The 25,224-nt window shown below is 38.7% G+C and overlaps 1 protein-coding gene across 1 annotated transcript in view; it reads left to right on the plus strand.

Moving 5' to 3' along the window:
- The window catches only part of LOC127528848 (uncharacterized), a 199,433-nt gene that overhangs the window by 36,040 nt on the left and 138,169 nt on the right, over positions 1-25,224 (plus strand). The window contains exons 3-4 of the mRNA XM_051930123.1: positions 15,196-15,604; positions 24,480-24,587. Coding sequence (XP_051786083.1) covers positions 15,196-15,604; positions 24,480-24,587 — 517 coding nt within the window. The remainder of the gene's footprint in view (positions 1-15,195; positions 15,605-24,479; positions 24,588-25,224) is intronic.

Below are 25,224 nucleotides of genomic sequence, written 5' to 3' on the forward strand. Positions count from 1 at the left end.
AAAGAAGAAATCTTTAATAAACTAGGGGGCTCTGCCCCCTGCTCATTTCACTCGTCAACTCCCGGATTTGTTTTTCCGGAAATACAATTTAAAGAGATTGTTTATTTCATGGGAATTGTTATATAAGCATTATGTTCACTTTTACTTTAAAACTTCAGTAAAAACAATATTTGAAATTAACTTTTCTGATACAATTTTTTATGGTCTTCCACTGTTAAAGTTTCATCTGCTGTCATCTCTTTCTTTACCTCTGATTCATTAATTTCTTGTGGAAGTCCAAATTGCTTCTGCTTAAGAGCCGTTTGTTCATTCGACTTTTCGGATAATGGTCCTTTGAACACTTCCCATAATTGTAAAGCATCAACTTCACCTGTCATAATTAAGTACATGAAGAAGTGTCTTAATTTGTCAGACATCATTTCAAACATATAGTCGTCCAATTTACATAACTCAGCTACTTGTGCCGCATCTTGAAAGGTACCATACGTCGTTCCATCTATTGTTAGAACATCTTTAATACGACATTGCTCCTTTCGATTCACATAACAACAATTTTAAATGAAACCATTCAAAATCTTTTGGTGATACAATGTTTAATCAAGCAACACTTTTGCAATTAATTTTTCTTGGATGCCACATGTTTTTTTGTTTCTGCCTTGTGTAAAGTTGAGGAATTTGCACATACGCATATACTTTTGCATTTACGTCTGTTTTATTAAGTTCAAAATAAGCCATTAATTTTGTATTTCTGTTTTTTGCTACCCTTTAAAGCTTCTACTTTTTCACCCTCTTTAAATTGAATCATATTCTGACCTGGTAAATGAATCGGTAATAATTCAACAGAATGACTTTGACCGTGCACTGGCAATTCCATTAAATGCCACTCACTTTCCATTACACTGACGTACTGATTATCTAAAATATGCTTGAACTTCGTCCTGAGACTGTTCTTTCGATAAAGTTATGCATACTCTATCGTGCCCTTTATGAATGTACTTGTACATAATACTCATAACTGATGCACAATACTCAACATTAATATGACAATCGAATCGTTTGAGCAAATACGTGTTGTATGGTACAATCATTGAATTATCGAGCATCACAGTTTTACTATCTTTCTTTCTGTGTTAAGTGTGTTGTTCTTGACGATTATCTCTTCAGCAATAATCAGGAATGCCAGCCTTAGTTATATCTGTACAGAATGACTTTGACCGTGCATTGGCAATTCCATTAAATGTCCACTCACTTTCCATTATACTGACGTACTGATTATCTAAAATATGCTTGAACTTCGTCCTGAGACTGTTCTTTCGATAAAGTTATGCGTACTCTATCGTGCCTTTTATGAATGTACTTGTAGATGTACATAATACTCATAACTGATGCACAATACTCAACATTAATATGACAATCGAATCGTTTGAGCAAATACGTGTTATATGGTACAATCATTGAATCAACGAGCATCACAGTTTTACTATCTTTCTTTCTGTGTTAAGTGTGTTGTTCTTGACGATTATCTCTTCGGCAGAAATCAGGAAAGCCAGCCTTAGTTATATCTTTAGTTTGAATGAATGCTTTTGGAAATGTCCTTAAACCCTTTTCTTCTTTTGAGTCCCAACATACTGAATCTTTTAAATGTGGTAAGTGAGACGTGTTTAATGACTTTGTACCATAATTCAGTAGTACTAGGGTGTTGTACCGTGTTAGCCATTATGAATGTAGAGAAAAGCCAAGCAAAATGACACCTTTTATTGGCTAACTAGAAAGATTACAATATGCAAGCTTTCGAGGCAACTCAGGCCCCTTCTTCAGGCAAGATGTAATACATCTTGCCTGAAGAAGGGGCCTGAGTTGCCTCGAAAGCTTGCATATTGTAATCTTTCTAGTTAGCCAATAAAAGGTGTCATTTTGCTTGGCTTTTCTCTACCATAATTCAGGATAGGTTTCTCTGTTTGGAATTTCAGCACAAACAAACCAATCTACATCATCAACAGTTAATAATTTATTTAGCAAAGTAACCAAAAAATGCATGTGAGGCAAACCCCATTATTGAAATTCAATTGTGTAAATGTATGCTGTGATTTGACCGAACACCGTTTCGAGTTCATTCAATAAAAATAAGACTTTCTGATAAAACAATCTATTTACGAAAGTCGGAATATCCAGAGCCAATGTAGCTGGTGGCATTTTTCTTATGAATCGATGGATTTCTGGCCATTGTGGATTGCACGTCATTGTAATAAATACATCTGGCCAACCGATAGTTCGGGATATTGCCATTCCATCATGATATAACTGTTGCAATGCTCTTGGACTACCTTGATAAGATGATGGTAATATTACTGCTTTACCTATTTTGAATTTGTTTGAACTATTGATATTTGAATTTTGTACATGATCAATGAGACCTTGCATATGTTCCGTTCTAAGTTTTGCTTGATTCGATTTAATAAAGAAGAGACGATTAGCTTTGACTTTTAGAGACACTTTAATAATGTAATGTTGCGATAGACATTGCAGATCTTTCTTCTTCCCTTAGTCATTGCTTACTTTCCTTATTATCAGAATTTAAACAGATTATTATTGTTCTTTTTTGCATTTGTTTGGGCATTCTTTTCTCTCAAACACTTTTGGCTCTCTTTTTGACGCGCTGCTCTTTCTTCTTTGCGTAGTCGTGGATGTATCATCTTTAACTCATGCATTTTTTAGAGTTGCTCTTTCTTCTTCACTTGGTCGTTTTTGAAGTTCTATGCAACAACTGAGAGGTTAGATGACTGTGATCTTGTTTGGAAATGTTCGTAAGTAGGGCGTGACTTACCAAGGTCACCGTCTCATGGGACTTGCTTCCAAAGGATGTCAGTATGACGTGACTTGACCGTGTTGCGGGACATGAAAGTGTCTTTCAGAAGTGTCTCTCTTCTAATCTGTCTCTCTTCAAAAGATCACATCTCGTCCTAAGTTTTTTTTTTTTTTTATAATAGAGAGATATCTTCTTAGTGCTTTTTATCTTGGGTCCTGAGTGTCTGTCTGTTGGGTTTAAAGGGGCAACAGCGACCCCTAGCGTCTTACAACGTATTCAGCAAAAGTTTACCTTAAAGGTTACTCCCTCATTTATAATATGATTGTCCAACAGAATTATTACCTAGTGCTCCTTTTCCAAAAGGGAAAAAATTGTACTCTCAATCAAATGGAATTTTTAGTTATGAAAGAATATATTAACATAATTTAGAAAACAGGTTGATTGTGCCGTCCAATTGTTCAGTGGTAGGTGGTTTAATTCTCTGAAAAGGAAGATGGATGTTTAAGACCATGTATATAGAGAATTAAACGAAATTGCATTCAAGAATAAATAACCCAACCCCCTTATCTTTTCTCTTTTCCATCAAGTCACTGGTTCAACCATCTTTTCAGAACTTGAGCGTAGGAGTGCATATAACTTAATCCATATACAGGAGGAAGATGAGTAGAAAACTGCCTTCAATGCTGGCACTGGGAATATTTGGTACTGTCCTATGGTCTTACCAAAACACCAGCAGTTTTTCAAGGATTTGTTAACAATATTTTCAAAAATGTACTAGGCATTTTTGTGTTGTTTTACATCAACCATATTATATCATCTAAACAACAACACCATTTATTTATATAGCACACTTTCATACAAATGGTGTAGCTCAAAGTGCTTTACAAGATTAAGAAAGAAAAGTTTATATGAAACAAAAATAAGATTAGGCAGTACTAAGTAACAAAGAATAAAGTAAGGTCAGATGACCAGGAGGACAGAAATAAAAACAAAAAAGCATTCCATAATGGCCAGAGAAAAAAAACAAACAAAATCTGCAGGGGTTCCAAGGCCAAGAGGCCACCTAGCCCCCTCTGGGCATTGTACCTAACATAAATGATTTAAATCAGTCCTTATGGTTTTCAGGCTTCTAAAGATGTGGGGATTCATTTCTTGCAAATTAAAAGGTACTGAAGCACCTTTGAGTTAACAACCATTTTCTGAAGCTAGGAAAATATGAATTTCACACTGATAGTGTTGTTTCTGGGTTATGAGAGCTCTCAAAAAGGTTTGGCAGTGGATCATTCAAAAATTGCTGCTGATTAAACATTCACTGTCTTGGAAATAAAGCTGCTTTGGTAAATTATAGTATATTAAGTACAACATCTGATTTTGTCTTCTTGCTGAGACCTGGCTTAGTAAATCTGACACTGTTCCTTTAGCAAAGGCATCACCAAATGGATATACATTCCTTCATAAATCTAGAGATAATAGTCAAGGAGGTTGGCTTGGAATAATTCCATCCATCCATCCATTGTCTCCCACTTATCCGAGGTCGGGTCGCGGGGGCAGCAGCTTGAGCAGTGATGCCCAGACTTCCCTCTCCCCGGCCACTTCTTCTAGCTCTTCCGGGAGAATCCCAAGGCGTTCCCAGGCCAGTCGAGAGACATAGTCCCTCCAGCGTGTCCTGGGTCTTCCCCGGGGCCTCCTCCCGGTTGGACGTGCCCGGAACACCTCACCAGGGAGGCGTCCAGGAGGCATCCTGATCAGATGCCCGAGCCACCTCATCTGACTCCTCTCGATGCGGAGGAGCAGCGGCTCTACTCTGAGCCCCTCCCGGATGACTGAGCTTCTCACCCCATCTTTAAGGGAAAGCCCAGACACCCTGCGGAGGAAACTCATTTCAGCCGCTTGTATTCGCGATCTCGTTCTTTCGGTCACTACCCATAGCTCATGACCATAGGTGAGGGTAGGAACATAGATCGACTGGTAAATTGAGAGCTTCGCCTTGCGGCTCAGCTCCTTTTTCACCACGACAGACCGATGCAATGCCCGCATTACTGCGGATGCCGCACCGATCTGCCTGTCGATCTCACGCTCCATTCTTCCCTCACTCGTGAACAAGACAACGAGATACTTGAACTCCTCCACTTGGGGCAGGATCTCGCTACCAACCCTGAGAGGGCACTCCACCCTTTTCCGGCTGAGGACCATGGTCTCAGATTTGGAGGTGCTGATTCTCATCCCAGCCGCTTCACACTCGGCTGCGAACCGATCCAGAGAGAGCTGAAGATCACGGCCTGATGAAGCAAACAGGACAACATCATCTGCAAAAAGCAGTGACCCAATCCTGAGCCCACCAAACTGGACCCTCTCAACACCCTGGCTGCGCCTAGAAATTCTGTCCATAAAAGATATGAACAGAATCGGTGACAAAGGGCAGCCCTGGCGGAGTCCAACTCTCACTGGAAACGGGTTCGACTTACTGCCGGCAATGCGGACCAAGCTCTGGCACCGATCGTACAGGGACTGAACAGCCCTTATCAGGGGGGCCGGTACCACATACTCTCGGAGTACCCCCCACAGGATTCCCCGAGGGACACGGTCGAATGCCTTTTCTAAGTCCACAAAACACATGTAGACTGGTTGGGCAAACTCCCATGCACCCTCCAGGACCCTGCTAAGGGTATAGAGCTGGTCCACTGTTCCGCGACCAGGACGAAAACCACACTGTTCCTCCTGAATCCGAGGCTCGACTATCCGACGGACCCTCCTCTCCAGGACCCCTGAATAGACTTTTCCAGGGAGGCTGAGGAGTGTAATCCCTCTGTAGTTGGAACACACCCTCTGATCCCCCTTCTTAAAGAGGGGGACCACCACCCCGGTCTGCCAATCCAGAGGCACTGTCCCTGATGTCCATGCGATGTTGCAGAGGCGTGTCAGCCAAGACAGTCCTACAACATCCAGAGCCTTGAGGAACTCCGGGCGTATCTCATCCACCCCCGGGGCCCTACCACCAAGGAGTTTTTTGACCACCTCGGTGACCTCAGTCCCAGAGATGGGGGAGCCCACCTCTGAGTCCCCAGGCTCTGCTTCCTCATTGGAAGGCATGTTAATGGGATTGAGGAGGTCTTCGAAGTATTCCCCCCACCGACCCACAACATCCCGAGTCGAGGTCAGCAGCGCACCATCCCCACCATATACAGTGTTGACACTGCACTGCTTCCCCTTCCTGAGACGCCGGATGGTGGACCAGAATCTCCTCGAAGCCGTCCGAAAGTCATTCTCCATGGCCTCCCCAAACTCCTCCCACGCCCGAGTTTTTGCCTCAGCAACCACCAAAGCCGCATTCCGCTTGGCCTGCCGGTACCTATCAGCTGCCTCCGGGGTCCCACAGGACAAAAGGGTCCTGTAGGACTCCTTCTTCAGCTTGACGGCATCCTTCACCGCCGGTGTCCACCAGCGGGTTCGGGGATTGCCGCCACGACAGGCACCGACCACCTTACGGCCACAGCTCCGGTCAGCTGCCTCAACAATAGAGGCACGGAACATGGCCCATTCGGACTCAATGTCCCCCACCTCCCTCGGGATGTGGTCGAAGTTCTGCCGGAGGTGGGAGTTGAAGCTACTTCTGACAGGGGGCTCTGCCAGACGTTCCCAGCAGACCCTCACAACACGTTTGGGCCTACCACGCCTGACCGGCATCCTCCCCCACCATCGAAGCCAACTCACCACCAGGTGGTGATCAGTTGACAGCTCCGCCCCTCTCTTCACCCGAGTGTCCAAGACATGTGGCCGCAAGTCCGACGACACGACCACAAAGTCGATCATCGAACTGAGGCCTAGGGTGTCCTGGTGCCAAGTGCACATATGAACACCCCTATGCTTGAACATGGTGTTCGTTATGGACAATCCGTGACGAGCACAGAAGTCCAATAACAAAACACCGCTCGGGTTCAGATCAGGGGAGCCATTCCTCCCAATCACGCCCTTCCAGGTCTCACTGTCATTGCCCACGTGAGCATTGAAGTCTCCCAGCAGAACGAGGGAGTCCCCAGAAGGTATGCCCTCTAGCACCCCCTCCAGGGACTCCAAAAAGGGTGGGTACTCCGAACTGCTGTTCGGTGCATACGCACAAACAACAGTTAGGACCCGTCCCCCCACCCGAAGGCGAAGGGAGGCTACCCTCTCATCCACCGGGGTAAACCCCAATGTACAGGCTCCAAGTTGGGGGGCAATAAGTATACCCACACCTGCTCGGCGCCTCTCACCAGGGGCAACTCCAGAGTGGTAGAGAGTCCAGCCCCTCTCAAGGAGATTGGTTCCAGAGTCCAAGCTGTGCGTCGAGGTGAGTCCAACTATATCTAGCCGGAACCTCTCAACTTCGCGCACTAGCTCAGGCTCCTTCCCCTTCAGAGAGGTGACATTCCACGTCCCAAGAGCCAGTTTCTGTAGCCGAGGATCGGACCGCCAAGGTCCCCGCCTTCGGCCACCACCCAACTCACACTGCACCCGACCTCCTTGGCCCCTCCCATAGGTGGTGAGCCCATGGGAAGGGGGATCCACGTTGCCTCTTCGGGCTGTGCCCGGCCGAGCCCCATGGGTGCAGGCCCGGCCACCAGGCGCTCGCCATCGAGCCCCACCTCCAGGCCTGGCTCCAGAGTGGGGCCCCGGTGACCCGCGTCCGGGCAAGGGAAAACGCCGTCCAAAATTGTTTTTCTTCATAGGAGGTTTGTTTAACCGCTCTTTGTCTCATCCCTCACCTAGGACCAGTTTGCCTTGGGTGGCCCTACCAGGGGCATAAAGCCCCGGACAACAGAGCTCCTAGGATCATTGGGATACGCAAACCCCTCCACCACGATAAGGTGACGGTTAAAGGAGGGGTTGGAATAATTCATTGTGACAAAATGCAAACTGGTTCTAAAAATTTAGGTAAATTCACATGCTTTGAGGCACTCATTTTAAATATTAAAACAGATTCCAGCATAATTGTAGTGCTAGTCTATAAATCAACAGAGCCATATTCATTGTTCATGACTGAATTTAGCAGCCTTTTATCTGATTTAGATGTAAATTATGATTGTGCAATGTTGATAGGGAGTTTTAATGTACACATTCATGTGGAAACTTGACACTTTTAGCAAGTGTTTTACTTATTTGTTAAAGTCAGGATTTTTTTCAAATTGTCATTCCTCCAATTCATAATCATAACCACATGCTGGATCCAATTATAACTAAAACAAAGACAGTGTGACTAGATTGTAACTCTGCTTTAAATTTGTAGATATTTTGAGCAAATCAAGGTAATCATGGAAAACAATTTAGATCAGCTAACTTTAAATTACAATATGACCCTGAGAGAGGCTTTGGATACAATAGCTCCCCTTAAAACAAAAGTGATTAAAGCTTACAGAAATTAAATCTGGTTTAATGAGTGCACCCAAGTCTTTAAATTATTAGAGTGTCAAAAATTGGAGTGTAGATGGAAATCAACAAAGCTTCAGGTCTTTTGAATTGCATGGACATAGAGTGTTGAAAAATGTAAAAAGCACCCTTCGAACTTCCATTCTAAAATTATCAATAACAATAATAATGATCCTTGTGAATTGTTTAGAACTGTGGCTAATCTAACAAATGGGAATTCAAAACTAGAGTGCACAACAGACATTATCAGTGCAGACTTTATAAATGTCTTTAATGAGAAAATCAAAAATTTAAGATCCCAGACCTAGCATGGCAAACCATGTCTCACCTTGCATTTACCACTTTATTCATTTTAATCTTGTAACAGAACAGGAAGTCTTAACTTTCATTTCTAAATTGATACCTACTACTTGTTCCTTAGACCTAGTGCCAACAAAACCAGTAAAAGCTCAAAAGATATTCTGGCAGCACCTAGCATTACCAAAAACTCATTAAAGAATGGCACAGTTTCTGATGCACTAAAAGTGTCAGTTTTCCAAACCATTACTTAAAAAGTTAGACCTAAACCCTCAAACACTTAATAATTATAGGCCCTTTTGAGATTTACCCTTTCTAAAATACTTGAAAAACTGGTTGCCAATCAGCATCAGTGTCACCTTACACATAACAATTTAATTCGAGTCTGACTTCAGCACCGGTCATAGTACAGTACAGAAATGGCATTACCTAGTGTTGTAAATGTCATACTGGCATCCTCTCATGAAGCAAATTCAACTGTAATTGTTGCCTGATTTAAGTGCAGTGTTTACGCCTTTGACTATTCATTTTACTGCACAGGCTGGAAAATGACTTCAGGCTAACAGGCACAGTCTTTGTCTGGTTTAGTTCTTGTTTATCAAATCAATTCCAGTATGTACAGAAATGTGTTGACAGTTCTCCATCATTATACATAGAAATGAGATATGGTGTCCTGCAGGGTTCTGTGGAAAAACCTTTATTTTTTTCATGCTTCCACTGGGAACTATCATAAGGAAACATAAAATTAATTTTCACTCACATGCAGATGGCACCTCGTTGTATCTTTCTCTTAAACCAAATGCCATTGTACTTACTTAGGTGTTTTTAATATTTTGTCATTATTTATCTCAGTTGGAATCACTATTAGTTTTATTGAATCGGCCTGCAAATAAGGCATTATCTTTGACACTAGCATATAGTTTAAAGCGCACAATACAAAATTATTCAAAAAATGTTTTTTCCACCTTAAAAATGCTGGAACACTTTGCTGTTTTCAGATATGCAGGATAAAGAGAAATTAATTCATGTATTTATTTCTAATAGAATTGGCTACTGCAAGGCGATGTTGACTGGCTGCTCAAATCGTTCTTTTTGAAGCTTTACATTAATTCAAAATACTACTGCAAGAATTATTACAAGAACAAGAAAGTAACACATAACTCCAGTTCTGAAATCCTTGCACTGGCTTCCAGTTAAGTTTAGGGCTGATTTCAAAATCCTTCTTTTAACATGTAAAGCCTTAAATTTAAATAGCCAAGACCCAGCATACTGATCTGAACTAATTATTACTCACAAACCCGAGTGCACATTAATATCTCAAGATGCTGGCCTGTTTATGATTTCAAGGATTTTCCTGGCTTTCGAAATCAGAACAGTAGTGATAGAGAAGCAAACAAGGGTAATGATATGGCAAAAGAAAACAGTAAATTCCAATGCCACCTCTGGTAAAAAGAGCTTTGGGCAATTTTCACAGTTGCCATTCAGTGATCTACAGCATATAAGGCAGATTTATCAAGCAGAAATCCCTTAAAGAATTTTAGCCTGTTCCTAATTAATGTCATGATGGAAAGCAGTTGTGACAGAGACATTTCACAGCAAGTCATCCAGCACCACATACTGAAATTACAAATTGTTTATGTGGTCTGATATCAGTTTTGATGAGCTGCTGGTATTCTTTGCACTTATTGTACATAACAACTCCAAGTCAGTCATTAAATGTACTGATCAACAAAACCATTTGAAATTCTTCTGGAGCATCCCAGATGCACCAGTGAAAAAAACATTTTAGCTCACTTGTCAGGTGTTCGCATTTTGTTCACAGCAACTTAAACCTTCCTCTTTGCAAAGTGGTGAGAAATCCTTTTTGAGAGGTAAAAGTTTTGTTGTATTTAATATACATGAGCAGAATGTTATTTTTGATAAACATTTTGAAATGAAGTGACACAAACATGTGGGTGTGTCGGCCAGCACTGAAAAATACCAAGTTGTATTAACTTGTTTGCTGTCAATTTACCTCTTATTTTACATACGTTTTTTGGGATATTAAGAATGTTAAATCTATAATGACTACATAAAAGATTATTTCCTGTTCCCCTTTCCTGTGTTTAGTTTTTGCTCTATCCTGCCACATGTGTAAATGAATAAAGAGGACACATCCTCTAATAGGAGAACTGCAGTACAGAAGCAGTTTGGGTGTAGAATGGACCCATAGACCCTGCTGTAATTCTATTGTGCATGCTGGACTGCCTCTCCTTTCAGGCCAAGTGAGCGGAAGGATAAGAGAAAATGAGTTTGGGTGAGAAATTTGTTCAGAATTAGATGATGTTTGAAGAGATGTCCTTAAGGGATTGGGGCTGGAATTGCTCTATTTTTAATATACTAGGGGGCTCTGCCCCCTGCTCGCTTCGCTTGCCAACCCCCAACCCAACCACTTCACGGCTCTGCTGCTCGCGTATGGAGAAGCGGATGTACAATTTAAACAGATTGCTATTTTCATGGGAACTGTTACATATATATAATATATATATAATAGAACTAACTATTTTACTTTACAGCGAGTAATTAGCCATATTAAAAAATAGTACAATGTAATAAATTGAAAGAAAATGTATATGCTTTTGCATTTACGGCATTTTTATTAAGTTGAAAATAAGCCCTTTTTCTTTTCGCTACCTGTAAAGCTTGTGCTTCTTCACTTTCTTTAAATTGAATCATATTCTGACCTGGTAAATGAATTGGTAATAGTTCAACAGAATGACTTCGACCAGTTCCATTGGCAATTCCATTAAATGCCACCCACTTTCCACTGCACTGACGTACTGAGTATCTAAATATGCTTGAACTTCGTCCCGACACTATTCTTTGGATACATTCACACGTACTCTATAATTCCCTTTATGAATGTACTTGTAGATGTACTTAATACTCATAACCAATGCACAATACTCGACATTAATATGACCATTGAATCGTTTGAGCAAATACGGGTTATATGATACAATCATTGAGTTATTGATCATCACAATTTTAACATTTTAACAGTGTGTTGTTCGTGACTATTATGTTTGCGTTGATAATCAGGAAAGCCAGCCTTATTCATATCTGTTGAATTAACAAAAGCTTTAGGAAATTTCTTTAAACACTTTTTTCTTTTGAGTCGCAACATACTGAGTCTTCTAAATGAGGTCAGTGAGACATGTGTTTAATGACTTTGTACCATAATTAAGGATAGGTTTCTCTGTTTGGAATTTCATCACAGACAAAATGATCTACATCATCAGGAGGTAATAATTAATTTTGCAAAGTAACCAGTAAAGGCATGTGAGGGTTTTGCAGATAAATTTTGTGTAAAGTGCGATACTTTTGGACATATGGATTTATATCCATTAATGGCTGTATACTTTCTAATATGTCCGATCGTTTAACTCTTTCGATTCTATTTTGCAACGCATCATAAGTATAAACCTGACCGAATGGTGGTTTCTTTGAAATTAAACTTGTAGTAGCTTTAATTATTGTGGGACCACAGATTCTCATAGTGTATAGTCCTGAATCGTGTAAACCTACGTTTTGAGCATTGTGTTATGTGCACACGAACAGATTATTGTAGATTCGGATATTTTGCCTATAGTGTTTGTGGATTTCACTTTCACCAAACAACTAATCTTTTAATTCTCCCAGATACGCTTCCTCATTGGGAAGAAACACTACTTTTTCCTGATGGCAGCATGAATTAGACGATCTACAAGTCTCTGACTTAAATTTTAAACCCGAACAATATCTACATACTTCTGTCATATCACCTATGTCCATATATTCAATCTCTTTTCATTGTTCCGTTATTTCACTGAGTAATAATTTCCGTTTGTTAGCACTAATGTGATTTTTGCTATCAGTTTATTGAGACTTTAGATTTTTACTACTTTCATAATCTCTAACCTACTCTACATGTGTGTCGCGCCAATGTTTTTGAACCTCTTTATGATGTTCTACTCTGAGATTACTGTGTGCGTGGTTGAAAATGGTTGAGAGGAGGGCGTGACTTGAAAAAGTCTCATGGCCAAGGTCTCAACTCATGGGACTTGAAAAAATCTGTCTTGTCTTCCAAAAACTCTTGTCTTGTCGCAGGATTTTTTTATTATAATATAGAGAGATGTAAACAATCTTAATAAGAATATATATAAAAAAAGACATAGTAGTGTTAGTACAGAGAAGGGCAACTAGGCTGATTCTGGGACTGTGAGGTATTAACTATGAAAGAGGACTGAAGGAGTTGATTTTTTTAGTTAAAGTTCAAACTATAACAAGGGTACTGAGCTCTCTGGGGCTGCTGCTGAATGTCGTTCAGTTTCTGTATTTACTATGTTAAAGCTGTGTTTACATAATTTATTATTAAATCACAACCATTTAATGTGTGCATTCCACTTCAACAAAGGGTATGTTTTGTTTCTTCTGCTTTTCATAATGTTCAATCACAGGACATCAAAGTAAAGCCAAAGTGGGGGTTCTTCTCTTTGTTGACTTTTTTTTAATTTGCTTTTTAGCACAGCACTGACATTGCTTCTCTTTGCGTTTTTGATATTCACTCCTGCAGAATACTGTGTAGGATTCCAACAGGACAAGATTCACTGCATATCTTGCTCTTTTAATTCCTTTCTTTATACCATTTGTTTTGGACTTGCAAATGTCTTCATTATCATACTTGCCATGTGACAAAGCACATCATCTACAAATGTTTTTCAGTACAGATTTTACATGATATTTAATAATTTCCAGGATTTGTGGTCCTTCTTTTTTGAAAATGGTTTTAAAAATAACTGTTAATCCCGCAACCGTATATTGGACATGTGGACTGTAAAACCTTGGTAATCCATTACTATCCTGTGTAAAAGTAAATGAAGTTACACAAAAATGTATGGATGGTTCAAATAAATGCTGCAAATTTAATTTAATAAACTTTAGTGACAGACTTTTGCATGAAATTTAAAGAATAAATAGTGTAACTCAATCTATTTCTGGATATTCATATGAAATGTAATGTAATTTCCTACTGTAAAACCTTGGTAATCCATTACTATCCTGTGTGAAAGTAAATAAAGTTACACAAAAATGTATGGATGGTTCAAATAAATGCTGCAAATTTAATTTAACAACCTTTAGTGACAGACTTTTGCATGAAATTTAAAGAATAAATAGTGTAACTCAATCTATTTCTGGGTATTCATATGACTGTAATATAATTTCCTTCATTAGGAAGAAGTATAGAATAAGCAAGAATAGTTGCTTCAAATTTTTGAATTCAGGAACTAACCTCTATTCCACCATGACATACTTTCTGCATAAAGTGGTGTTTATGTTACATAGTAAATCATGCACATCACATGGTACATTAAAGAGAAAACAAGATTATGATAGTCAGAGTGAATTATAGGCTACATCAGCACTACTACGCTTTAATTCTAAAATGGAATTTTTTAAATAAAAACAATCCCTGTACATTGAAGCATTTTCAAATCATTTATGGAAGTATGACATAATCGTCCTTCACCAATGGCCATGCATGCAGCATAGACATCTTTACCTAGGCATATACTGTGTAATTCTGGCACAATTTTAAGCTTGTTGTTTGCAGTTGCCAACTGATATCAGCTTCATTGGTCTTTATTTCACATGCAGTATAGGGGTAATTACAGTGCCCAATTGCATTGTATGATTGGGCTATCGCACTACTGTAAGAATTTCTCTCATGTGAGAAATTTCAGTTGGCTGTATTGTGCAGCAACCACAGTGAGTGCATATTGTACACATATAGCCTGTGCAGCCACATCTTGGCATGTCAATCAGACCAAACATGCTTGTGCAGTTTGAGCACATACTGTATATGACTGGTGACTCTCTCATGCAGTGTGACTAGTCACTTGAGCATGATGTCTAAAAATGACACAAAAACAATTTAGATGCCTAAAGGTTAGCTTTACAACAAAGCACCATAGAAAGCAATTCTTCTGTGACCGCTATGCTGGAATGTTTTTCTTTTGTGAAGTGTGACTAATCAGGGAATGATACATTGTAATGAGCAGGATTCAATCAAATAAGAACCACACAGTAAGCTTAAGCTAACCAGAGCAAGATGGAGTCATTTTCATTTTTGACTGTACACAATTAAAAGCCATACCGGCGTTTTTTAAAATATCTGGCTGTGGGGAGCATTTTTAGAAGTATTCACTTTTGAAAAGACTACTGTAGTGTAGATGAAAAGTGAAAATGGAGATATATTTGGTTTTTTTATTTTCTTGTTTCTGTTTTCCCTTTCCTTTTTAAATAATTTTAGTTAATGTCATTTGAGACTCTCAGGTACTGCAGTTGTTTGGGTTACAGTCACCACAACAAGACTATAAAAGACTGGCTAGGTTCTATTACAAAGCTATAAAGTTGAAAAGACCCATGATAACTACAGATGAATAGAAAATATAACAAATAGTAAAACCTTGTTGATAAATGAGCAACATGCTGTATATGTTCACCACCTCATGGTGCTTACACCCAGTTTCATGTATTTAATGGGCTAGATCTGAACTGAGAAAATTGGGTAAGGAGGTTGTGCACATGCATATTCTTATACAGCAGAACTGTTGCAAGTTATGGAGACTTTTATTAAAATCAAATATTTATTTCTCTTGTGTTTTCAGGCTTCAGTTTGAGAATAATACCTTAAGTTGTGAAGCAAAAGAGCAAAACTTGGAAGTAAAACAACTTCGTCTAGAAATTATGAAGAACAGGGCTGAAAACAATTCTCTTGGGGCTGAAGTGAAAGAAAAGACCCTGGAATTGAAATGGCTACTTTATGTTATGGCAAAATATAGGAGTGAAAATGAGAGGCTAAGCACTGAAACTAAAGAACAAAACCTTGAATTAAAAAGGCTGTATCAAGAAATGGTGAAGCATAAAATTGAAAATGAGAGACTTGGTGTTGAGGTAAAATGGCTCCACAAAGAAGTAACTAAGTACAGAACTGAGAATGAGTCACTCAGGGTTGACACCAAACACCAGATGCTTGAAATAAAACGACTTCAGCAAGAAATAGCAAAAAAAACTTTGGTAAGGTTTTTCTAGAAAATACCACATTTCATTTATGTATGGTGATTCAGAACTGTAATTATTTTTATCTGTGATTAACCATTGTGATTAGGTTAAAGTTACATACAAATATTTGAATTTAATAATACTTTAAGATGATGCATCAAAACAGTATACAGAATTGATCAAGAAAGCTAATAGGATATTAGATTATATATTACAAGGTGTGAAATACAAGTCAAGGGAGTCTATGCTTAAGTTATATAACACATCAATGAGATCTTATCCAGAATACTGTGTACATATTACAACAAAGACATAGGAACACTAGAGAAACTCCATGGGAGAGGCTAATCTCGAGACTGAGATTTATAATCTATGAGGATAGAGGAATTTAAGGTTTTCAGTTTAAGCAGATTAAGAGATGGCATACTAGAAGGTAATATTAATTTAGTAATTAGTACTGTGGATCTCAATAGAACACATGTAAATGGTTGGAAACTTGTTAAAGACATATTTTGAATAAATTTTATTAAGTTTTTTGCACAAAAAACATAGGCACATGGAATAAATTACTAAGTAGTGTGATACAGAGTAGGACGTTAAGGACCTTCAAATTTTGACTTGATGTTATTTTAGACAATCGAAGTGAATAGAGTGGACAAACTTGTCTGTTTCTATTGTTCTAATTTTCTGTAAAACAAAAAAATCTGTAAATATGCACTCAGATAGATAGATAGATAGATAGATAGATAGATAGATAGATAGATAGATAGATAGATAGATAGATAGATAGATAGATAGATAGATAGATAGATAGATACTTTATTAATTCCAAGGGGAAATTCACACAAGATATCAAACATAGAAAACTCCTAGGCCATTCTTCTTCTTTAATAATTTAATTATGTAGTCATACGTGAATATCAACATATAAAGGTTGGCCCAAGCTCCATTGATTGGCCACGTTCGGTATTATAACATAAATTACATTGTATTTTATTCATAAACCTTACACAATCAATGATTTGCTATCCTTGATAAACTTGCTGTTCTCCTGACAATGGTATGTACTCAAAAACATGCAGACAATTATAATTAATTTTCTTATTTTGGCAGCTCCCGTTAGGGGTTGCAACAGCAGATCATCTTTTTCCATATCTTTCTGTCCTCTGCATCTTGTCCTGTTACACCCATCACCTGCATGTTCTCTCTCACCACATCCATAAACCTCCTCTTAGGCCTTACTCTTTTACTCTTACCTAGCAGCTCTATCCTTAACTTAATTTTCCCAATATACCCAGCACATGTCCAAACCAACGCAATCTCACCTCTCTGACATTGTCTCCCTACTGTCCATCTTGAGCTGACCCTCTAATGCACTCATTTCTAATCCTCTCTATCCTTGCCACACCCAGTGTAAATCTTCGCATCTTTAACTCTTCCACCATTAGCTCTGTCTCCTGCTTTCTGGTCAGTGCCACCGTCTCCAACCCATATAACATAGCCGGTCTCACTACCATCCTGTAGACCTTCCCTTTCACTCTTGCTGATATCCATCTGTCACAAATTACTCCTGACACTCTTCTCCGCCCATTCCACCCTGCCTGCACTCTCTTTTTCACCTCTCTTCCACAATCCCCATTACTCTGTACTGTTGATCCCAAGTATTTAAACTCATCCACCTTTGCCAACTCTACTCCTTGCATCCTCACCATTCCACTGACCTCCCTCTCATTTACACACATGTATTCTGTCTTGTTCCTACTGACCTTCATTCCTCTCCTCTCCAGAGCATATCTCTTCCTCTCCTCTCCAGAGCATATCGCCACCTCTCCGGGGTCTCCTCATCCTGCTCCCTACTATTGCTACAGATCACAATGTCATCAGCAAACATCATAGTCCACGGGGACTCCTGTCTAATCTCGTCTGTCAACCTGTCCAGCACTGTTCCAAATAAAAAGGGCTCATAACTGAACTTAAATTCATCTGCAAAGTTATTACTGACTTCCATACACTGTCTGGATGGAGAACTTACTACGAGTCCAAAATTATCCTCATAACTTTGAAGTACCAAATTTCCTACTGGGCATTTAAATACAAAACGTTTTACTTCCTACATGTAATATTGTACATTTACTCACATGAAATTTCTTTTAAACTTTAATCAACTTAATTGTGTTCTTCTGAAGATTATCTGTATATGTTAAAACTTCTACACAGTACATTAAAAGTATTACATTACAGTAATTATTAATTACAGTATATTAAAACAGCAGCATCCTCAGCAGTACAGTAATGTTTCACCACAACTAATTAGCTTGAGTGCATTAACAAGGAAACAAATTCCATAACTTAACTTTTAAAGAGGCATGCATAGTAATTAGGATTATATGATGAATTTGTTTCAACATTTTCCAACTTAAAATTTCCCTACGAAGTTCTAAATTATAACTAGAGTACTTGTATGGAGGGACTTAAAAAAATACTTGTTAACTGCATTTTTTTTGTTTTTGAAAGAGTATATACATATGTAAGACATTCCCTCTTTTTTTGAAGGCAAGTTTCAGAAGCTTTTATATTAAAATGTCTTTAAAGAATACAGAAATTCAGACAGGTGTTCTCAGATATTATGGTCATTAAATCTTAATGATCATATCACCTCTGCCAGAGGAATTCAGCCCTGGTTACTATATGATAATCAATATGATTTGCCTTTTTAATATTAAACATACTTGATAAAATGTTACAAGATGGATTCCCCTAATCAGCCACAAAACTTAATCTGTTGATGAACAATTATTTTCTTCCGACATGTGGACCAGGAATTGACACACCATATTAACTTTAGAGTTAATTGTCTGTGAAGTCTGACTCTCAGTTCCCCTAATAACTAAGTTCCTCCACTATCACTACTAGTCTGTTTTTGTAAACTGATTTTGAGGTGACTCACCATGGCTTCTTGTCCCTATTCTTTTGCATATGATAACTTTTATTTTAACTTTTGTGTTGACACTGTGGTGGCCTCAGAAACAGTGTGTTGCTTTCCAAACAATATCCCCTGAATTACAATACTAAGGAGCTAAAAAGTCTACTGAGTGAGAAAAAGACAGGTTTTTTATCCAGTGAGAAACAGCCTCTGAAGGATGCACAGCATGTGCTGAAGAAAAAACTGAGTGAAGGAACAGAAGTAAGAAGAGCTAAAACTGAAGAAAAAACTTGCTCAGAATAACATGAAAGATGTCTGGAATGGACTGAGCATAAATACTGGACTCAAACAATCCAGGGATTAGGTGCTAGAGGGGGATATGAACAAACTTAACACCCTGAACCAACTTTTAATAGATTTTCCCTCCCACTGCCACCTTTTTCCAATCACTGCTCTCACACTGTCCTTAACAACTATTACCAATTCAACTGGAATGGCCAGTGATGAGTCCACCTCTGACCATCATTATGGGCTGTCTATAACAGACACAACTGAGGAAGCTACACACAGGAAAAGCCATGAGACCAGATGGAGTCAGTCCTCAAATTCTTTCAGGCCTGTGCAGACCAGCTTGCCACCTATTCAGTCTGTCCCTAAGGATCCAGAAAGTATTACATCCTGCATTGTTCCTGTTACACAGACGTCTGTTCACCTAATGACTAAAGAACAGTGGCACTAATGTCGCACCTCCTGAAGACCTTTGAGAAGTTGGTCCTGGACTATATGAGTCCCCCTGTTGTAGACCACCTTGAAAACTGTGATTTGCCTATCACACAAAGATTGAAGTAGAGGACACAATTAACTATCTGCTCCACAAGGCTTATTCTCACCTGGACAAAGTTGGCAGCACTGTGAGGGTTTTTATTTTTTAATTTCTCCAGTGTCTCCCATACCATCCAGCCATCCCTGTTAAAGGTTAAGTTCAGAGATGGATGTACCTTTTGGTGTCCTGGATTACTATCTGTTGGACAGACCTCAGTTTGTGAGGTTCAAGGACTGTGGTCTCTGATATGGATGTGAGCAACACTGGAGCACTACAAGGAACCACCCTGTCTCCTCTTTACTCTGCACACCTCAGACTATAAATACAATCCCACGTCATGTCACTTGCAGAAATTCTCATATGATTCTGCAATTATGAGGTGTATCGATAAGGGGGGTGAGACTGAGTATACAAGTCAGATAGAAAACTTTGTTTCTTGGAGCAGAAAGAATTACCTGCAACATTTAACACCAGTAAAACCAAGGAACTGGTTATTGAGTTTTTACCATTCCAAACAGGGAGTGAATGTAGAGGTGGTGTACTCCTATAAGTACTTGGGGGTCCACATCAATAACAGGTTGGACAGATCTTGTAATACAGATGAAGAACATAAGAAAGGGCTGAGCAAACTCTTTTTTTACTTTGGTGAATGCATTATTTTAATGTGGGCACTGATATCCTTCTTATCATCTACCACTATGTCATAGACATTGAGACTTTCTACACTCTGAAGTGCTATGCTGGTACCGAATCAACAAACTAGTTAAACAGGCAGGCCCAGTTATGGAACACACTCTGGATACCCTGGATGTAATAACAAAGAAAATTAAAATGAAACTGAGTACTGTAGCTGATAGCTTTCAGAGCAGTAAATTATTCAGAAGAACTGTGTCAAGAAAACTCACTGGGGCTCCTTCATACATTTACATTTATTTGTCCGACACCTTTCTTCAAAGTGACTTAAAACATTTGAGATAAAATTGGTTCAATTTCTTTGGTTACATTGAAGAAAACATAATAGGTTGGTGAGTAATGTGACTTGCTCAGGGTCACACAGAGTCAGTGGTGGGATTTGAACCCACAATCTCAGGCCTTGAAGTCCAAAGCCTTAACCACTGCACCTGTATAAAGCCTCGTTGTGACTGTAGGTGAAAAGTCAGAAGTTTTTCTTTCTTGTCTTCTTCTGCATTTCTCAAAGGACACATGGGCAAGTCTTTAATAGTTTTTGGTCATTTGTTGTGTTTTGTTTGTGGTTATTGCTCCATTTGTGTCTTTTGATTTTTGTTGCAGGGTGATGTAGTGGCTAGTGCTGCTGCCTTACGGCTTAGGTCACATGTTTTGCCACAATAATTGATTCGGCATAGTTCGTAGACCTCTTAAAAAGACTATTGCATCATTGTAATCTACTAAAACTAGTTCAGTTTTTGCTTACTCATGGACAATGCATTTTACCAAGTGTGGCAAAGTTCTTGAACACATCTGTGATTTCACCGAACTCATGAAGGGGCGAACTTTGTGGGGTTAGCTCATCACTAGTTATCACCATGCCTAGATTGAAAGAATTCTGAGGCCTTCAGAAAGAGGATTATAGATACAAATGAGTCCGGAGGAGATCATCTACAAGTTTATGGAAGATTTCAAACAACTGTCAACTTATCCAGACCAAGCTGACTCAGGAAGTTTAGCCCAAAAGCAGAATGCAAGATGGTTAAATAAGTCTCTAAGACTAGTTTCAGCATCTTGTCACTGTTGATGTCAAAATGGACGAGGCTAACATTTGAAGGAGGCTGTTTAAATTTGATCTGTATGAGAGGTGTGCCAGGAGAAAACATTTTGCTGTTAAGAAAGAATATCAGGACAATACTACAGTTTGTTCATGATCACCTAAGCAAAGACTGAGACACCTAGGATAATGTGCTCTGGACAGATGAGACAAAGATGGTTATTTGTCCACAGTGCCAGAAGACATGTTTGGTGAAAATCAAAGACAGCATTTGACCAAATACCAACCTGATGCCAACTATAAAGCATGATGGTGGAAATTTTATGGATTGGGGCTGCTTTGCTGCATCAGGGCTTGGATCTTACCATTCTAGAATCCACCATGAATTCTTCATTGTACCAGAGGGTGTTTAAGGACAATTTAAGACTATTTGTCAGAATATTAAAGCTAACCTGAAATTGGACCTTGCAACATGACAATGACCCTAAGCAAACTAATAAATCCACCAAGGAACAGCTGAAAAGAAAGCAATAGAGGATTCTGCAATAGCCAAGTCAAAACTCAGATATCCCATATAGATAGATAGATAGATAGATAGATAGATAGATAGATAGATAGATAGATAGATAGATAGATAGATAGATAGATAGATAGATAGATAGATAGATAGATAGATAGATAGATAGATAGATACTTTATTAATCCCAAGGGGAAATTCACATTCTCCAGCAGCAGCATACTGATACAAAAAAAACAATATTAAATTAAAGATTGATAATAATGCAGGTAAAAACAGACAATAAATTTGTATAATGTTAACATTTACCCCCCCCCTCCCCCCGGGTGGAATTGAAGAGTGTGGGGGAGGAACGATCATCTCAGTCTGTCAGTGGAGCAGGACAGTGACAGCAGTCTGTCGCTGAAGCTGCTCTTCTGTCTGGAGATGACACTGTTTAGTGGATGCAGTGGATTCTCCATAATTGATAGGAGCCTGCTTAGCGCCCGTCGCTGTGCCACAGACGTCAAACTGTCTAGCTCCATGCCAACAATAGAGCCTGCCTTCCTCACCAGTTTGTCCACGCGTGAGGTGTCTTTCTTCTTAATGCTGCCTTCTTAATGCTGCCTCCCCAGCACACCACCGCATAGAAGAGGGCGCTTGCCACAACCATCTGATAGAACATCTGCAGCATCGTATTGCAGATTTAGAAGCTGTGGGAGGATTTGAAACCAGCTGTGCACACAATACAGCTGACAGAACACTGATTGGAGGAGTAGGAAAAACATTCTCCTAGTTGATGCCAGGGAGTGGTAGACAGTTATAAGAAACTCCAATTTCAGGTTGTTTTTACAAAAGGGGACAGTACTGGTTATTAGAGCCAAAGGTGAACTTACTTTTTTCCATAGACAGAAATAGTGTTTCTGTTCATTTTTCATTAAATAAATTATTGCAAAGTCACAATTTCATTGCTTTTTATTCAATTAATCCACCTTTATCTAAAGATACTTTTTAAATGATTAATGTCCACATATGTTAGGAAAACAAAAAACATTTAATGGTGTGTACCTACTTTTTCACATTACCATGGAATCTGTAAGTTCTAATGAAAACTGAAACTAATAGGCCATGTATCCTAAATAAACACAAGCAAGCATACAGCTAATATTACGAAAGGCGTGATATCCAAAATAAAAATAAAGGGCAATGTTTTCATATAGATCAGCAGCCCCTAAACATCTTGTAAAATAAAGCCAAAAATCTTAAATTCCACCCTCTGTCCCTGTATACAAATTCCAAAAAAGTTGGGACACTTTGTAAAATGTAAATAAAAACAGAACACAATGATTTGCAAATCTCATAAACCAATATTTTATTGACAAGAGAACATAGTGAGAAATTTTACTATTGGCAACAACACGTCTCAAAAGAGCTGTAATATCTCATCATCTACAGCACATAACATCAAAAGATTCAGAGAATCTGGGGAAATCTCTGTGCGCAAGTGACAAGGCCAAAAGTCAATATTGGATAACCTTGATCTTCAGGCCCTCAAGCAGAACTGCATTAAAAACCTACATAATTCTGTACTAGAAATCATTGCATGGGCTCAGGAACACTTCCAGATATCATTGTCTGTGAACACAGTTCACCATGACATCCACAAATTAAGGTTAAAGCTCTATCATGCAAAGAAGAAGCCATGTATAAACATGATCCAGAAATGTCACCCTCTTCTCTGAACCAAAGCTCATTTAAAATACACTGAGACAAAGTGGAAAACTTTTCAGTGGTTAGACAAATTGAAATTTGAAATTCTTTTTGGAAAACATGGACACCGCATCCTATGGTCTAAACAGAAGAGGGACCATCTGGCTTGTTATCAGCATTCAGTTCACAAGCCTGCATCTCTGATGGTTATGGGGGTGCATTAGCGCTTATGGAACTGGCAGCTTGCGCATCTGGAAAGCACCACCAGTGCTGAAAGATATATAAAGGTTTTATGCTCCCATCCAAATAACATCTTTTTCAGGGAAGGCCTTGCATATTTCAACAAGACAATGCTAAACTTCATACTGCATCTATTTCAATAGCATGTCTTTGTAGTAGTAGACTACAGACTTTACAGCAATTGAAAACATTTGTCAGATCATAAAACGAAAAATATGATAAAGATGACCCAGGACTGTTGAGCAGCAAGAATCCTATATATATCAGACAAGAATGGGATAACATTCTTCTCCCAAAAGTCCTGCCAATGGTCTCAGTTCCAGAAATTTACAGGCTGTTGTCAAAAGAAGACAGGATGCTACACAGTGGTAAACATGGCCCTGTCCCATCGTTTTTGAGATGAGTTGCTGCCATCAAATTCCAAATTTCCTTATTCTTAAAATGGCACATGTTCACAATTTAAGCATTTGATATATTTTCTATGTTCTATTGTGAATAAAATATGGGTTTATGAGATTTGCATTCTGTTTTTATTTACATTTTACACATTGTCCCAACTTTTTTGGAATTGGGGTTGTATAGGCATCTGTCACGATCCAATCCACAGAAAATAAAGTAAAGAACATGGAAGAAAACATAATAGGTTGACTATCTTTACAAAAAATTGCAGATAAAGAAAAAGCAATCTCCACAAAGCAGTTTTAAGAGTCTATTTAGACTATCCATCCATCCATCCATTTTCCAACCCGCTGAATCCAAACACAGGGTCACGGGGGTCTGCTGGAGCCAATCCCAGCCAACACAGGGCACAAGGCAGGAAACAATCCTGGGCAGGGTGCCAACCCACCGCAGGACTCTATTTAGACTAGAGAGAGATTTTCTGCTTTTAAGATTTTTCAATATTGAAAACTATCAATTGTTTACTTGAAATCAAGCATAACGTAATTTAACTTTTTATATCCTGCTTTCATCAAGGATAAAAAAGAACTAGAGAGAGAACTTCAGAGGGCCAAGGATATGGCAGAAGGTTTCAAGAAGGATGTTCATAATTTAATGAAGAATTTCCCAAAATTGGATCAAGTGGTAAGTCAGTAGGATAGGGTAAAATTCAATCCTATGAATCTCTACATTTGTTCTACAGTAATGAACCTGAACTTAATATATGAAAATCAGCTTAAGTTATTTTAATATTTCATTAGAATTTAATAAAACATCAATTTAACATTTCTCAAAAGCAGTAGCATTAGTGAGAACTACAGTATATGTAACTGTTTCACTCACTCATTTCTTTAGAAATTTAAGCCCTGCATCTTTGATTTCTTATAGCAACATCTGAGAAAATATAATATTTATACATAAACTAACACTATTAATCATCTTATGATACTTGTTAGAACCTTTTAATATTATTTATTGAATTAGATATTGTTTACAGATTAAAATAAAAAAGCTTTAGACTAGATGATAAAATGTAAACATAAGATCCTCAATCCTTTAAAAAAAGAAAAACAATAATACATAACAGCAAGTGCAAACATTGTTAGTCATTGGTAATAAGAAAACAGTCGAGAAATGGTCTCATCAGCCTTCAATGAACTGGTAGGTTAGTTTGTCAACCTGGAGGATGAAGCTGTCACAATGTCTTTTTCAACTTCCTTTATATTAAGGAACAGTGCTGAAAAAATAAATAAACCTAGAAAACCATGTTAATATAAATTCT

This window comes from Erpetoichthys calabaricus, chromosome 7 (assembly GCF_900747795.2).
Source record: "Erpetoichthys calabaricus chromosome 7, fErpCal1.3, whole genome shotgun sequence".
NCBI lineage: Eukaryota > Metazoa > Chordata > Cladistia > Polypteriformes > Polypteridae > Erpetoichthys > Erpetoichthys calabaricus.